Here is a 15,585-nt window from a genome sequence, read left to right as displayed (position 1 = left end):
AAAAAAAAATGACCAAGTTAGTTGGTCATATAGTTGCCATCATAAATGGGCAATCATTTTTCCTTAATTCCTTTCAGAGATTTAATTTTTCATGTATATTTCAACTATTAAATTGCCGATCAGTATTGGATTGTGACCCATATATATATTTCAAAAGTTAAAACTATTTTTTAAAAACACAATGAAGATAGAATGTGCATACATTTTTTCTTGTGAGGTTCATTGATTGATTATAAATTTATTGTCTATGCAATAATGTAAGATATCTATATAAGTTTAATAATTTTGAATACCATAAATCTGAATTATAATGCTTATTCTGTGCACTCAGAGAAATATTATCCTGACTTACCTGAGCAAACATTTATATAATTTTATTTGTCATTATATATAAATATGTGTGTGTGTGTGTGTATCCAAATGTGCTATTGACATGAAATTTTCACCAGATGTTGGTAACAACCCAAGTAATCCATACGTACAAAGAAATCAAAACAAATAAGTTCAAAAATTAAGTTATATGTAATAATGTGAAATGACACAGGGAGGAAGAAGAAAGGGAGGTGCAAAAAGGCATAAAAAAGCCAAGAAAAAAACAGCTGAAAACTATCAGTAATTAAAATTGGTAAAAACTGTCAATAGCACCTTTGAAAATATATTTACTGAGAAAAATGGTGACGTGTCCAATACTTAATTCACCCACTGTATAGGGGATAATGCAGATTGCACTATGAATTAACAAATAATTGTGATTAAACAGTGGTGTGATGCTCTTACAAATAGCATGCATTTGTTTATTATGACTTATTTACGACTATTAATATCTGTGCTTCAATGATCGACATACAGGTCAATAACAAAAAAAAGCTCCTAAAACCGATTTTTAAAAAAAAATATGTAATGCATATTTTTGAGTCAGGAACAATGCATTTAACGTTTTGTAAACCAGAAAACATTTCAGTACATTTAAATTAATTTTTTTCACAATATTTTTGATATCCTCATTCAAAGAAAATGTCAGGTGGTATAACCAATTATTGTCCATTTGCCAGATAAGTTTTAATGTGCTCCCTGTGTCATGCTAATTGTTTGTTTATTTGATAGTGTCCAATAAATTTAAGAACAATAATAAAACAAATATAGACGACCTTGCATTTATTAAAACTAAAATTATTATGTAAGTTATAGCTTAAAATTATTTAGCTTAATGGGGCATTCATAGCAGCTGCTCACTTTGACTTTCTGGTTGCACCACCTGACCTCTGCAATGAATTTACATTTAAAAGACTTCTAGTTGGATGCTGGTGGTATAAGGTTTTGCATGTGATATTAAATTCATAAATATACTTTTAAATTTACAATTAAAATGTGATCGATAAAATAGCATTTTTTTCTAGCTTTTCATTGGTTGTACCACCTGACACAGAATGTGAACCAGCCTACCCATAACATTAAAGTGGCATTTTTTTCAGTATTTTAGAGAAATCTACAAACTTTCATTCAGCCATAAAGAGCACCTGGAGTTTAACGGATGATGAGACATCATGTTTAGTATTTATACTCATTGCGGTTGTACTACACTGACATTTGAGAACATCCAAATTGTCAAACACATGTTTTTTAAATTATCCTTACATCCAAACAACTACTGATATTCGTGAAATAATAGGAAAGATTTCGAACATAAAATAATGAAAAATGAACTTGTTTTGATTTTGAGTTGTCTTAAACTGCTCATTTGTATGGACAGTTGCCCTGCCGCCATTTTACATTTTTTAGATAACAAACAAAAAATGAGTAGCAATTATAAAAAATACTGTCATTGTATAGGTTTTGTAAAATAAAGTGACACGTCATAAATGTATCAAGTTACTTTTATAGTAAATAATGCCCCCGGACAGAAAAATATGCATCATAAATCATGTCATTGGCCCATACCTTGGTTGTTGAAATTGCTAGGTTTAAAGATGACAAACAAGCAACAGGCCTTCGACACTATTAAAACCATCCGTTTTTTTTACAAATTGACTTTCTAAAAGCTTCATTAATGCAACATAAGAGAGCCTGAGAGCCCACATTGTTCCCTTAAGATATTAAGAATTATACATAAATATTTTTAGGATCGTCTCATGAACAGGAACCATCATGCCTGTGGCAAACTAAAGCCACTATGCCATTATTTAATTGCTTTGATGATGTGCTAATGCAAGCTACTGCCGGGAATCTCCAGCAAACCGGAATCACTGGAATCTAGCAACAAGACAATTACACGCAAAACTCACAAACATGCGTGTGGTTCAAGTTAATGGCCATTTGCTTTTCTTTCATTTGGGCTCTAGCTTGTCTTTATGCCATTAGATCTCTCTAAGCAATTTCAGATTAGCCGTGCTTGCACTTTGTTTGGGACTGCTAGAAAAGCAAGACTAAATATATGGAGACATGTATAAAGAAAAGAGGTAGGATAATTCTCATGGAGATGAAAACACGTGGCATTCTCATGGAGACTATGAATACGCTCTTTTATCGTTCGATTCAGAGTTTCTGAGAACTTTGTTTAGACTGAGTAGTGCTGGTTTGGTTCTGTATATGATCATACAGGGTCTGGACCTTTTTTTTAAATGAGAAGAGAGGAAAATCAAGATGCACAAGGACAAAATAATGCATTCTGGGTAGCTTTCCTCCCTTCATATAATCTGAACGGTTGATAAGTCGGTTTGGGGTTAAACTTGAATGACGAACTCTGGGTTGGTGTAGGAGAAGCCTTGGAATTCATTCTGGTCCAAATTCATTATAAAGAGTTTATCTGTCGGGGTTAGCTCGACTGCCATCTTGGTAAATTCCTTGTCGAAATTTCCCGTGTCTTGGCGATTTTTCTACAAAAAGAGAAAAATAGAGTTATGATTGCAAAATTAAGCAAATAACCATGAGGATCAAATTCATTCACACACTGTAAAAAATACTTTGCTGCCTCAATTTTTCCGCCGAACCAACTCAGATCCACAAGTCACTTCAACCCACCATTACCCAACCTGACCAGAGACGAGCTGTTACAACTAAAGGTGAGTTGGTATAACTTATAAAGTTTAGTTTAAAAAAAGGCAACTTCATTTTATAAGTTGTAACAACTCATCTCCTGTCAAGATAAACAACAGCAAGTTGACATGACCTGCAAATCGGAGCCCATCCAACAAAAAATTTTAAGGCAGCAAAGCACTTCCACAGTGCAACTATCCTGGATGTCGAGGTTTATCGTACTTTAGATCCATTTCAACATCTTTATCAAATAAACTGATCAACTTTATCAGAGATTTCATTAATAGGATATTCCTATCAAATTAAGTTAAACAATTTAAACTTCAAATAGTAGGTTTAATTGACTTGCAAAACCAAGTTGCTTTAACTTCATCTCACCGCTTTAATAAATCAAAGGTTTTGCGTTTTTTTTCTGCCATGTTTAGTGATAAATCAAACAATACATGTACATTTAATAAGAACCCCATACGTTATAGCAACAATGCTAACAATGCTGTATGGTTTCAACAAAGTATGGATTCAAAGTCAACATGAAAATACACAATGCAGAGAAAAATTAAAAAAGTAGTTCATTGACTTGACCATGCATGGTCATTTTTATTCCTACTATATAAAGTCAATGAGCACCATTTTTGGGGTGAACCTCTTTAAGAGTATTCAGCCAAGAAAACAAAATGTGCGATGGGCTTGACGCAAAGAAATTTCAATTTTATCACATTAATTGGAAAAATGTACAGTACAGAGCGGAGTTTATTTAATATTTTGTTTTATCCACATGTAATTATTTTATAATTTTTATACAACATTACGAAGACAAACGTGTTTCTTAGTTTTCCGTAAATAGCATGTAATGAGTGAATTGGTCACAATAAGACCACAAATGTCTCGTTTTGATTTCAGGTTGACTTTAAACCTAATTTACATATTAATGCAACAAAACAGTGTCGTAGAGAATAATCAGAGAGTTTCCGAACAAACACAGATGCTCAGACAGATCACAAGAAAGAGCAGGAGGAAATGAACGAAGACCCACAGTCAGAAGAAACATCAGAATTAAGAATTGAAGGACAAAAGATGGACCATAAACTTATCCGAAGAACAGCCATTAGACAAACATTTGGAGATTCAAGTCTAAACAACATAGACAAACAGTTCAAAGTTCTGAAAAACACAAAACCAGGCACACACACAGAGAGAGAAAGACAAATGGCAACCAATGCCCTTCAGAGGACAATCAAGACAAGTTCTCACCTTCTGCCGGGGACCCAGCCCGGCTTTATAAGAGCTCTTGGAGAGAAGTAGCACTCGAGGGCCTGGTCCCTGTACCTACTCAACAACTGCATCATCACATCCCCACCAGACCAAGAAGTCCAAATACACAATTTATGTGCATACGCACAAAACATTCCTGAGGTTGAGATATGGGTCCGCTTTTACGGATTGTTATATTTTTTTTTAATTAAATGTTATGAGAATTTGTTTACACAATTTACGTTAACTAATTCCCCGCAAGCCATTTTTTTAAAAGTTGCCTGCCAGCATTTTTTGTGATTTTCACAAAAGTTTCACAAAAAGAATGACAATTTTCTTCTAAAAATATATAAACATACAAATATATCAAATGAAAGAACAGACCCTCTGCTTTCAAACAATAAACAAACAAACAAACAAACAAAATGGGAAAAAAACGTATTATCCTATTCATATTCATAAAAAAGCAAAAATCTAAAATAATTGCATTTTTGTAAAGGAATTTTGTTAGAGAGCAGATTCAGAACGATTATCAAAACATACACAGAGTTTAAAATTAGTAAATATATATTTTTAGTGCTGGGCAAAGATTAATCGCGATTAATCGCATACAAAATAAAAATGATTTTTTGCATAATATGTGCGTGTACTGTGTCTAATAATTGTGTATATTTAACCACACACACATTCATATATTCATTTCAGAATTGTTTTACTTATATTTAATTGTTTTTAATTTATTTTTAATATAGAATATGTAAATGTTTCTTAAATACATACATGAATGTGTGTATATTTATTTATACATAATAATTAGACACAGCACATACTCATATATTATGCCAAAAATCACTTTTATTTTGTATGCGATTAATCGCGATTAATCTTTGCCCAGCACTAATTTTTTTATAAATTGAGAAAGTGCGGCATCTAGTGGATAATCACGATATTACAGATTAACAAAAAACTAATCACGAACATGCTTTTTTAATGCAAATGTTTTCTCTTAATTGTGAGACAACTCATCAATGGCAGGGAAAGAGTTAAAAAGTAATTTCTAGATTTGCATTGTTTTTAAATATACAGTATCTTTAAGGCTACATGCACATGACTTTTCAACACAATTGATTGGATTTTAAATACATATTTTATGTTTTGATATTCAAAAAAATGTTGAATGCATTATAAAAATGTGTGCAGGCTATCCAGCTGTGTAGATATACTTTCATCCACACATATAATACGGCTTACAAGAAGGCAAATGATCTGTGTTAAAGTCTCAGTATACTGCATTAAAGGCGCTTTGCTGTTGTCATTAAACTCAGCACATCTCACTTTCTGTTATATAGGTGATGATTACGTAATTGCCTATATTTGACCTCCCAGTCATTATTTTTCTGCTTTTTCAAATGGGTATATTTTTAGTTATCTGAATAATTTGGTACTCGTTGTCATGGATCACAAGATGTTACAGGCCTGCCAGTTCTGTTACATTCTTACATTACTGGTTCAACTTAGCAAAGTAAGTTACCTGATTGCCTTAAAATTTTGAATTAATTCAACTTTAAAAAGTTGTGAAAAAAGTATTTTTTTTTAAGTTGAATTAACTCAAAAATTTAAAGGTGCAGTGTGTAATTTTTAGAAGGATCTCTTGACAGAAATGCAAAATAATATAAAAAACTAAATTATTAGGGGTGTATAAAGACCTTTCATAATGAACTGTTATGTGTTTATTGCCTTAGAATGAGACGTTTTATCTACATACACAGAGGGTCCACTTACATGGAAGCCGCCATTTTGTGCCGCCATGTTTCTACAGAAGCCCTTAACGGACAAACTTTTTTTACTAAGTTGTCTCCAACGATGACAAATTTGTCCGGTGGCGGCTACCGTAGCTTCTCTATGTGTTTCAAAAGCAAGAGGTGAGCAGTGGATGTGTGATGCCGTTGGTTGCAATTCGCAACCTTACCACTAGATGCCGCTAAAATGTACACACTGCACCTTTAAGGCAACCAGGTAACTTATTTTTTTAAGCTGCACCAACAAATCTTTTTTTAAAGTTTACCTTGTTATAACCATAGATATGTATAAAGGCTAGATGTGTTACGGCGGGGTCTCCAAAGCAGCTCGCTCACTCGTAGCATACGTGGCTATAATTCTGGATGCTTTAACATGTTTCATGAATATATTTTTTAGTATAAGTATGCAGTGTCATAGGTACATCTTTGACGTTTATAACAAACCAAACTGTTTGAAAATCGGTAGAAAATTAAAAAAGTTATGGTCACTTAAAAGTACCTGCACCATTAAAACTCAATGCTACGAGTGAGCGAGCTGCCTGGGGTAAAGATGGCCGCCAAATGCAGAATTCTTATGGCTCCAAACAAAAGTTTTATTTTGTGCCACCATACTTACTCATGTAACAATCTTTAAATAGGAAAAACATGGAAGTGTTTGGTATTAATTAGTCTAAGTTGAGGTAAGAACATAGTAAAATATAGAAAAACTGTGGTGTTTTCCTTTAACACTAACTTGGACAACACAACATCATGATTTTTAGCTATATATAAGACAAACAAAAAAAATATTGTATTGTTATGGCCTGTAACATCCATGGCAATGAGCATCAAAAAAGATATATGAACCACAAAACCAGTCATAAGGGTCAATATTTTTACATTATTACAGTTTAAGATTTATACATATAGTCTAAAAGATGAAAAAATAAAATGTACTTTGATGTATGGTTTGTTAGGATAGGACACATTTTGAAAACTATTTGAAAATCTAGAATCCGAGGGTGCCAAAAATCTAAATATTAAAAAAATTGCCTAAAAAGTTATCCAGATGAAGTCCTTAGCAACCGCATCCACTCACAAAAATAAAAGTTTTGATATATTTACAATAGTAAATGCACAATATATCTTAATGGAACATGATCTTTACATAATAAAAGAAAAAACTTTAATTTTGACCCATACAATTGCTACAATAATACCTGACTGGTTTTGTGTTCAATGACCATTAAATGATAAATGATATATTATTGTGTGTACATGAATAAAACACAATGGATGAAAATGTACAGAACAAACAGAAATCATTCGTATATTCCAAATACATATTCATATATTTTCCTCTAGAAACAGTCTGTCCACAGTTTTACAGTAATTTGATCCAAACACTGCCAGGCACAGGTAACAAGTCAAAAAAGATCATACATCACAGATTTGGCAAAATAATGACAAAAAGATATGTTAACTTTAGTAAGTAGTTACAACATTAATATGTCTGGAATAAGTCGCAGATGCTTAATTGTTGCAGATACATCACTATCATTTCCAGTTGTCTAATCTAAGAAGTTTAAGGATGTAGTTATGAGTATCCAAGCAGCACTGGTTGGATAACTACATAAATGTACCGTAAAATCACCCTCTAATCTTTAATCTCTGACTTGGCACAGTTTTACACAAACACACGTACAACACCGAACCGAAAAATCACTGAAAATGGGGTGACCCAGTAAAATGTCCTGATCAATGAGAGCTAAATGATTCAGCCGAGCCACGTGGATCGTGCGTATGTGTGTTAGGGGAAAAGGACAGATTTGGCAACTATATTTGATAAAGATATGATTGAATCAGAGGTGATTGGGTGAAGCTCACAAAACTTGTGAAGAACGTGTTCATTTCATATTTCACATCCGAAAAACAACAAATTCATAGCCTGTTTTGAGGACTATCATTTTCTTTTGGATTATGACGCTCTCTTTTTTTTGAGTATTTCGTACTTGTCATTATTCTTTAAAGTGATTTCAATGTTATACAGTTAAAATGTAATACAATAGTTGTATTTAAGGCAACATAAATAAAAGTCAGTACGACAAATACTACACTAATACTGTTCGTCCCATTACATGTATTTAGGAAATCATTCGGTTTTATTTTCAATATATTTCTTTAACTTTTGGTGTAAAATGTGACCTGGACATGTTCCGGCCAAGTTTCGTGAAATTCACCTAAATACTATGAAGTTTTTTTAAGTCGCGTAACATTACAATACATAATGAAATGCAAGCGCCAGAGAATAGGAAAATCTCACTTACTCGCTCTTTAATAAGCTCGTTTAAAAAGTTAGTTTATCGTTTTCCTCGATCCTTCCCGAAATAAGAGGCTTAAGCAACATGAATGAAAGAATAAACAGGAAGGAACAATGTGTACCGAAATTACCTCCGTTCCACTAAACCGGTCGTCCCTCATCGGCTCGTTCGAACCGTGTATCTGTCATATGATTGGTCCCTACAACGTGCTTGGCTAAAATGGGCTACTTGGATCTTACAGATGAAAAACGAAGATTAATGTACGAGAAGCCCCGAAATTCTTCTTGGTCCAGGTTTTGAATCACTTCCTGGTCAGGCGGGGTCAGGACAGGAGGATGACGGGTGAAAAAACGATCAAAGTTCTCTGCGTCTCGACCGCACTGTGGAGAAGACGAGAGAAGAGAGATGTGGGATGGGAAAATGATTGCGAAATGAGGAAACAAATTAGGCAAAATGACATGTGAGGATAACCTTAAATGTGAAAAATTATAAAGGATAATCTTTAAAAAAAATTAAGAAATGTTTCAGATTCAGTGCAAGTTTTATGATCTTTCAAATTGGTCTTGATTTGGCGGAATAAGAAATTTGCTAATAAAATAATATTTGCATTTTTAATGTTTGAATGACCCTAATGAGTTAAATGTTAAAATCATTTAAATATCATCAATATACCTTAGTAAAAATATGCATGTATAGTAATGTAATTTTAACTTATTAGTCTTAAATAGCGTTAACATATTTTATAATTTCGTCAAAAGCCTTGCTTTATAAATGTCAACTTTATGTGCATAAAATAATTAAAAATATAACAAACAAATAATAAAAATAATAATAATAATTTAAATAATTTTGGCTTGTAAGTCCAAATGATTTGCAGCATAACCCAAACATTGCTGATAAAACTTAACATTGAACCTGAAACTTCCTTTAATTTTTTAATACAGATCTCTAATCGAAATGAAACAACTTTCTGCTTCTTTTATAGTAACGTTATTAAATACAGTTGCTGTACAATAACTGAACATCATGATTGTGCAATGACAGAAAATAATACAAACACATATCTACATTTCATAGTCTAGAATATATGAATGTTGGCAATCAAATTATCAGAAACATTTTTTTTATGTAAAATGTTTTAAAGGGATAGTTCACCCAAAAATGAAAATTTTGTCATCATTTACTCACTCTCATGTTGTTACAAACCTGTATAAATCTCTTTATAAACACTAAAAAGATATTTTGACGAACGTTTATAACCAAACCGATCAGAGGCCCCATTGACTTCCATAGTATTCCTTTTCCTACTATGGAAGTCAGTGGGGCCTCTGATCGGTTTGATTACAAACATTCCTCAAAATGTCTTTTTTGTGTTCAGCAGAACAAATAAATTTAAACAGGTTTGTAACAACTTGAGAGTGAGAAAAATAATGACAGATTTGTCATTTTTGAGTGAAAAGTGATGCATTTGATCTCAATGTTGCAAACTTGCCTTTGATTGTGCGGTATAAGTTTTTACATTCAAACATGTAAATTAAATGTTAGGGAAGCATTTGAATGTCAGGCCATAAAAATGCAGCATTGAGAAATGTGTGATCCGAGGAACCGGATAATTTAAAGTATTCAAACAGAAATGTGATGGTGAAGTGGAAAAACTGGAGAAAAAAAGAGGGATCTATATACACCCAAAGAACTTACCCGTGAATGGGAAAAATCATCATTTTAGCTCAAAGTATTAATGTCGTCAACACAATACTGGGGGCGTGGCTTACTTACACTGACCAATAAGGCAACATTTCACTATACCGCACGCTTTCTCTTTTCAATGAGAACCTATTTCCAACATGAATCTAAATCTGTCTGTTTTTCTATCTCTCTGACCCTAAACCTTAAAGGATTAGTCAATTTTCCCAAAAAAAATCCAGACCATCCACTCACCACCACGTCATCCAAAATGTTGACCTCTTTCTCTGTTCAGTCAAGAAGAAACCCTGCTCCCCGAGGAAAACATTCCAGGATCTCTCTCATTCTAATTGACCCCAACACTTAACAGTTTTAATACAGTTTAAGATTGCAGTTTCAAGGGACTCTGGGCGATCCCAGATGAGGCATAAGGGTCTTATCTAGGGAAACGATGTCATTTTTGGCAAGAAAAATAAAAAATATGCACTTTTAAACCAGAACTTCCCGTCCCTCTCCGGTCCCGTGACACGCCAGGGCGACCCCACGCAATTGCGCAATGCTGTGGAAAGGTCACGCACATGTATGAAACGCACATTTGCGGACCATTTTAAACAATAAACGGACACAAAGACATTAATTAGTATCAGTCGACATACAACAACGTCGGAACGGTCCTCTTTCTCCACACTTTATAAACACTGGGACGTAGTTTCGCATACATCATCTGTGACCTCTTGACGTGATGACGTATTACGTGAGGTCGCCCTGGCGCGTCACAGGTCCGGAGATAGACGAGAAGTTGTGGTTTAAAAGTGCATATTTTTTATTTTTATTGTCAAAAATGACAATTGTTTCGCTAGGTAAGACCCTTATGCCTCGTTTGGGATCGTTTAGAGTCCTTTGAAACTGCAATCTTAAACTGTATTAAAACTGTTAACTATTGGCGTCCATTAAAGTCCATTAAAATGAGAAAAATCCTGGAACAGAAGTAAAATTAAAAACTTTTTATGGAATATTTAATTTTTTTTAACAAATGACTTATTTTTTAAAGTTAATCTCTCATAATCTTAAATCAAAAATGCTAATCTCCTCCTCTCCTCAAAAGGACGTCTCTTAACTTCCCGTCATGAGGAATGGTGCGAGGGCAGGCCTGGGAAAAAGACTGCAGCGATTGGCTATTAGCATGATTCCAACGATCCAATCAGTCCCACCCTAATTTTTTTCTCATTTCAGAAGCCTATCATAGGATATATGTCACAACAAGGAAAATAAGACAATCTGTTTCATGACGACTTTATCCTGACTTGGCTAGCATTGTTATATCTATATGCATGAAACCACATTATGCAAATTTCACTTTAGCTGTAAAGATTTCTGCACTTTAGGTTCTTGTTTAAATACAAACATAAAAACTTAAGTAACCTACACCGTAAAAAAAGTTAAAACAACTTGGTTTTGCAAGTCAATTCAACATACTATTTTAAGTTTTGACCTTTGAAAAGTTGACATATTAAAACTTATAAAAACTAGTTGAAATTGTTTAACTCAATTTTAAATTTAAAGTACAATAAAAATATATACTGATTTGACAAAAATGCTGTATTTTTTACAGTGTAGGCTAATTTTTAAGATTTAAGGTTGTTTTAATACAAAACAATACGTAAGAGCATTCCTCTTAAAAGCTTATGAACTAAACTTTCTAGAAATGTCCTCACTTTTTCACTTTTAATAATAATTTAACAATTATGTTTCAACAAGTACGTGGAAACAAATCACTTCTTTAAAACTTAAACAATCTTCCTTAACAAGAGTGTTCATGTTTATGTGGCGGTTCAGTAACCCTGTATAAGAGACATACATGTCTATATTCATGTCCATTCACACCCAGCATCAGCATTATGTACAATCTGTACAAAAAAGTGCTTAAATTTCTCCACCTCAGTTCTGTATTCATACCACAGTAACACCAAAGGCTGAAACCAAACCCTCCCCACCTAGCGTCACATTTTTTCCACATGCGGCTTGACAGCAGAAACTAAAAGAGACGCATCACTTCCTGTGTTGGACGTGCAAGAGCCTCAACTTCACCACATGTACAAAATAAAACCACGTTTTCAGAAAATCACCACAAGGCTCTTAAATAAATGAAGATTGGGCCTTAATGCTCCACTCATGAGCTCATTCAACGCACTAGTACTGCAACTCTCAGGATTGGGAATTCAAACACAGCATCCCAGGAAAAAGCCGGCATACTTTCAGTGGCATCACATACAACACGTACAATTTGTGGTATCACTTACAGATTTGGGTTTGAAGGGGGGCTGGACTTCCTTGTTTTGTAATTTTTCCCAATCCATGTAACGGAAGAACGCATGCTCCTTAATATCTCTCTCTCCTTCTGGTCCACAGCCAAGGCGTTTCCCTGGATGTTTGGTCATCAGCTATATAAATAAGTAATAGGGCCGGTTAGGGTATACAAGCATTGTGAAAACCCAGCTAAAGTCATTTACTATATAAAATCACTTATATATATATCGAGTACGGTCATGTTACACTTGTGTACCTACCCCCTTGCATATGGCCACTGCTTCTTTGGACATAGATTTCGGGTAAGACACATGATGCTCCATGATGGACTGGAAAAGCTCATCTTCATCCTCGCCATCAAAAGGAGGCTAAAGATAAAAGAAAAAATTTGTTGACACTACTATAAACCTAAATTTGTCACATGAAATTAGACTCTTATATATATATCTTATATATTAATTTACTACATTTAGTCATTTAGCAGATGCTTTTATCCAAAGTGACTTACAAATGAATGATTTACTATTGCAAAACATTGTGTAACAAAGTAGCAACCACTAATTTTTTTTGACCTTGATAAGGAATGCGATTGCTAGGCCTGCACGATATTGAGAGGAAACTAACATTGCGGTCTTTTGTTTTTCTGGGATGTAAATTGCCATATGCAAAATATTTCATGACTTCACCAGATGACAACAAAAGCTCTGTTTGAGAGGATTTAACTTCTGTTAACTTCTGTCTTCTGTTTATTCATTTTGTGAAACCGTTCTCATAATAACACTGGCAAAGGCATTTGTAAAAGTTTTCCTTTTGAAATAAATGTTTTGTATGTTCTGCGATGTAACTATTGCCGAGGCGCACATTGCGAAACGATATATTGTGCAGTCCTAGCAAATACGCATGACACAAAGCTAGATTAATATGTAAGCTATTGTAAAAACAGAGTGTCTTATTGCTTATGTGATTAATACAAAAAAATTGTGTTCGTTAATCGTCATTACTTATTATTACACGGCTCATTGGAATGCTTGATTCTGATTGGCCAGTCGCAACATTGCAGGTTTGTTATGCCCAAATAACACCCGCACAAAACGAATAACACACAATAACCCGGATGCTGCAAATCAATTTGACAGATTCAGTTTAATATTACACAAAAATGTAATATAAATATGTCTTTTAATAACATATATGACATTAAATTTACAAACTATTAAACCAAATAGTGTGTTTGTGACATTGAAAATGTTTTTAAAATTGAAAGTAAACAGGCTTTCTTCGAGGAAGGTTTTTCAAATCGTATTTCAAAATGATATTTAATGTTCTTTACCTTACTTATGAGGTAAATAGCCATGTAAAAAGCATGATAATGTAGGCAGCCTGTTGTTATCACAAACTAAAATAATTTCTGAGATAACAACCAGCTACCTATACATTATCTCGTACTTATTAACAATATTTTACAATATATTAAATATAAATAAAGAAATAAATAAAGAAAGAAATTATATATATATATATATATATATATATATATATATATATATATATATATATATATATATATATATATAAAATATAATATAATATAAAAATATATAGAAATTGTAAAATATATAAAAAATTACGGTAACATTTTACAATAAGGTTCATTAGTTAACATTAGTTAATGTATTAACTAACATAAACAAACCATGAGCAATACATTTGTTACAGTATTTATTAATCTTTGTTAATGAAATTTCAATATATACTAGTCAACTTTTGAAGTGGATCAAAAACGTTCATTAAAGTTGTCCTAGGACAAGAATGGGTATTGGGTAATATAGGTTTTAAGACAACTTTTACGAAAGGTTTTGATCCACTTCAAATGTTGACTAGTGTATTTTAAACAATTTTATAATATATTTTATGCAACATTTATTATATTTAAAAATACAATATTAATAATTTATTAACAATAATAATATTTATAAATTATTTTTGCCAAATAATAGAGTTCATTAGCCTAAGGACAATACCGTTAAACTATAAAGACACAAGAGTTAACATTCCAACTCCAAAGAAAAAGATTTTGTTGTTATTACTTTCGGAGTGTAGTTTTATCCAGCTGATAAACCATTAAACACCGACAGCCAATGAAAATGACGATATCTTCCATTAATATGAAAACTTACAGTACATAAGTTATCGTCCTTTACATCTTTCAAATTCAAACTACGCATGATCTTAAGTGCTTAAAAATATTTACCATTTTTGTGCCTCATCCAATTTTTTTTTTTAATAATACTGTTTTCATAAGCTAGCACCAGCTTACCTGTCCAGCAAGCATTTCATACAGGAGAACTCCATAAGCCCACCAGTCAACAGACCTCCCATAGGGCTGATAAGCGATGATCTGTAACAGAGGACAGATATTAAGTAACGTACACCCATAGTGTACATCTCTACAGTAAAAACTCCAACAAACCTCAGGGGCGATATAATCTGGAGTACCACAGAAGGTTTTGGTCGTGGCACCATCAAACATGTTCTCCTTACACATGCCAAAATCTGCAATCTTAATGTGGCCTTCAGAGTCCAACATCACATTGTCTAGCTTCAGATCTCTGTAAAAAAGCAAACAATAATGTCGGAAATATGTTATGTATGTAAATTATGTCAAGAAAATATGTGACCCAGTCTGTGAAGACCCAGCTGAAGTCATTTCTAGAGATTTTAAAATATAACCTGGATTTTCTTAATATAAAGTCATTTGATGCTTCTTATCTCATTAGATTATGAGACTTTATAGACAGGGTCACATATATGGGTAACATTTATTTTCACTGTCAATGAATCTTAACTTATAAACAATCCAGGCTTTTACATTCATGGCCTCAAGAATGTTTTGAATAAGCAATGAATAATTAAACAGCTCGTAATGCAAAAACCGCTAAATGCCACCTCCATAAAAAAATTAGATAGTGATATTAACACAATGCTCTCGGCACATATTATACGTGCTTTAAATACTTTCGCTTCAAATCCGCTTAATCCAAGCCTTAGGCCATTCAGAAATACCGGTTTGTTTGTGTAAACCAATAAAGGTGTGATAAAAGAAAACATGTACTTAGAGATTACTCAGATGCACATTTACTTCAAGATATTTATGCCCTTAGAGACATTTAATACATTTCCATGCAGCCAGGTACATAAACATGTTGTATATT

At 33.1% G+C, this 15,585-nt stretch overlaps 1 protein-coding gene across 2 annotated transcripts in view; it reads right to left on the bottom strand.

Annotated features, from left to right (window-relative positions):
• Positions 1-1,797: 1,797 nt before the first annotated feature.
• The window catches only part of prkcba (protein kinase C, beta a), a 54,404-nt gene continuing 40,616 nt past the window's right edge, over positions 1,798-15,585 (bottom strand). Inside the window, exons 13-17 of one of the 2 annotated variants that reach the window (XM_073866196.1) lie at positions 14,844-14,982; positions 14,691-14,771; positions 12,634-12,741; positions 12,367-12,507; positions 1,798-2,873 (exon numbers count right to left, since the gene is read on the bottom strand). In XM_073866196.1, the coding sequence (XP_073722297.1) occupies positions 2,721-2,873; positions 12,367-12,507; positions 12,634-12,741; positions 14,691-14,771; positions 14,844-14,982 (622 nt within the window). In that variant the 3' untranslated portion in view covers positions 1,798-2,720. Of the gene's footprint in view, positions 2,874-7,395; positions 8,764-12,366; positions 12,508-12,633; positions 12,742-14,690; positions 14,772-14,843; positions 14,983-15,585 lie in introns of those variants that run through there. The other variant, XM_073866195.1, reaches the window with a different exon arrangement.

The sequence above is a fragment of the Misgurnus anguillicaudatus genome, chromosome 3, assembly GCF_027580225.2.
Source record: "Misgurnus anguillicaudatus chromosome 3, ASM2758022v2, whole genome shotgun sequence".
Classification (NCBI taxonomy): domain Eukaryota; kingdom Metazoa; phylum Chordata; class Actinopteri; order Cypriniformes; family Cobitidae; genus Misgurnus; species Misgurnus anguillicaudatus.
The sequence above is the reverse complement of the archived record's forward strand: the minus strand, read 5'-3'. Positions and strand labels throughout refer to the sequence as shown.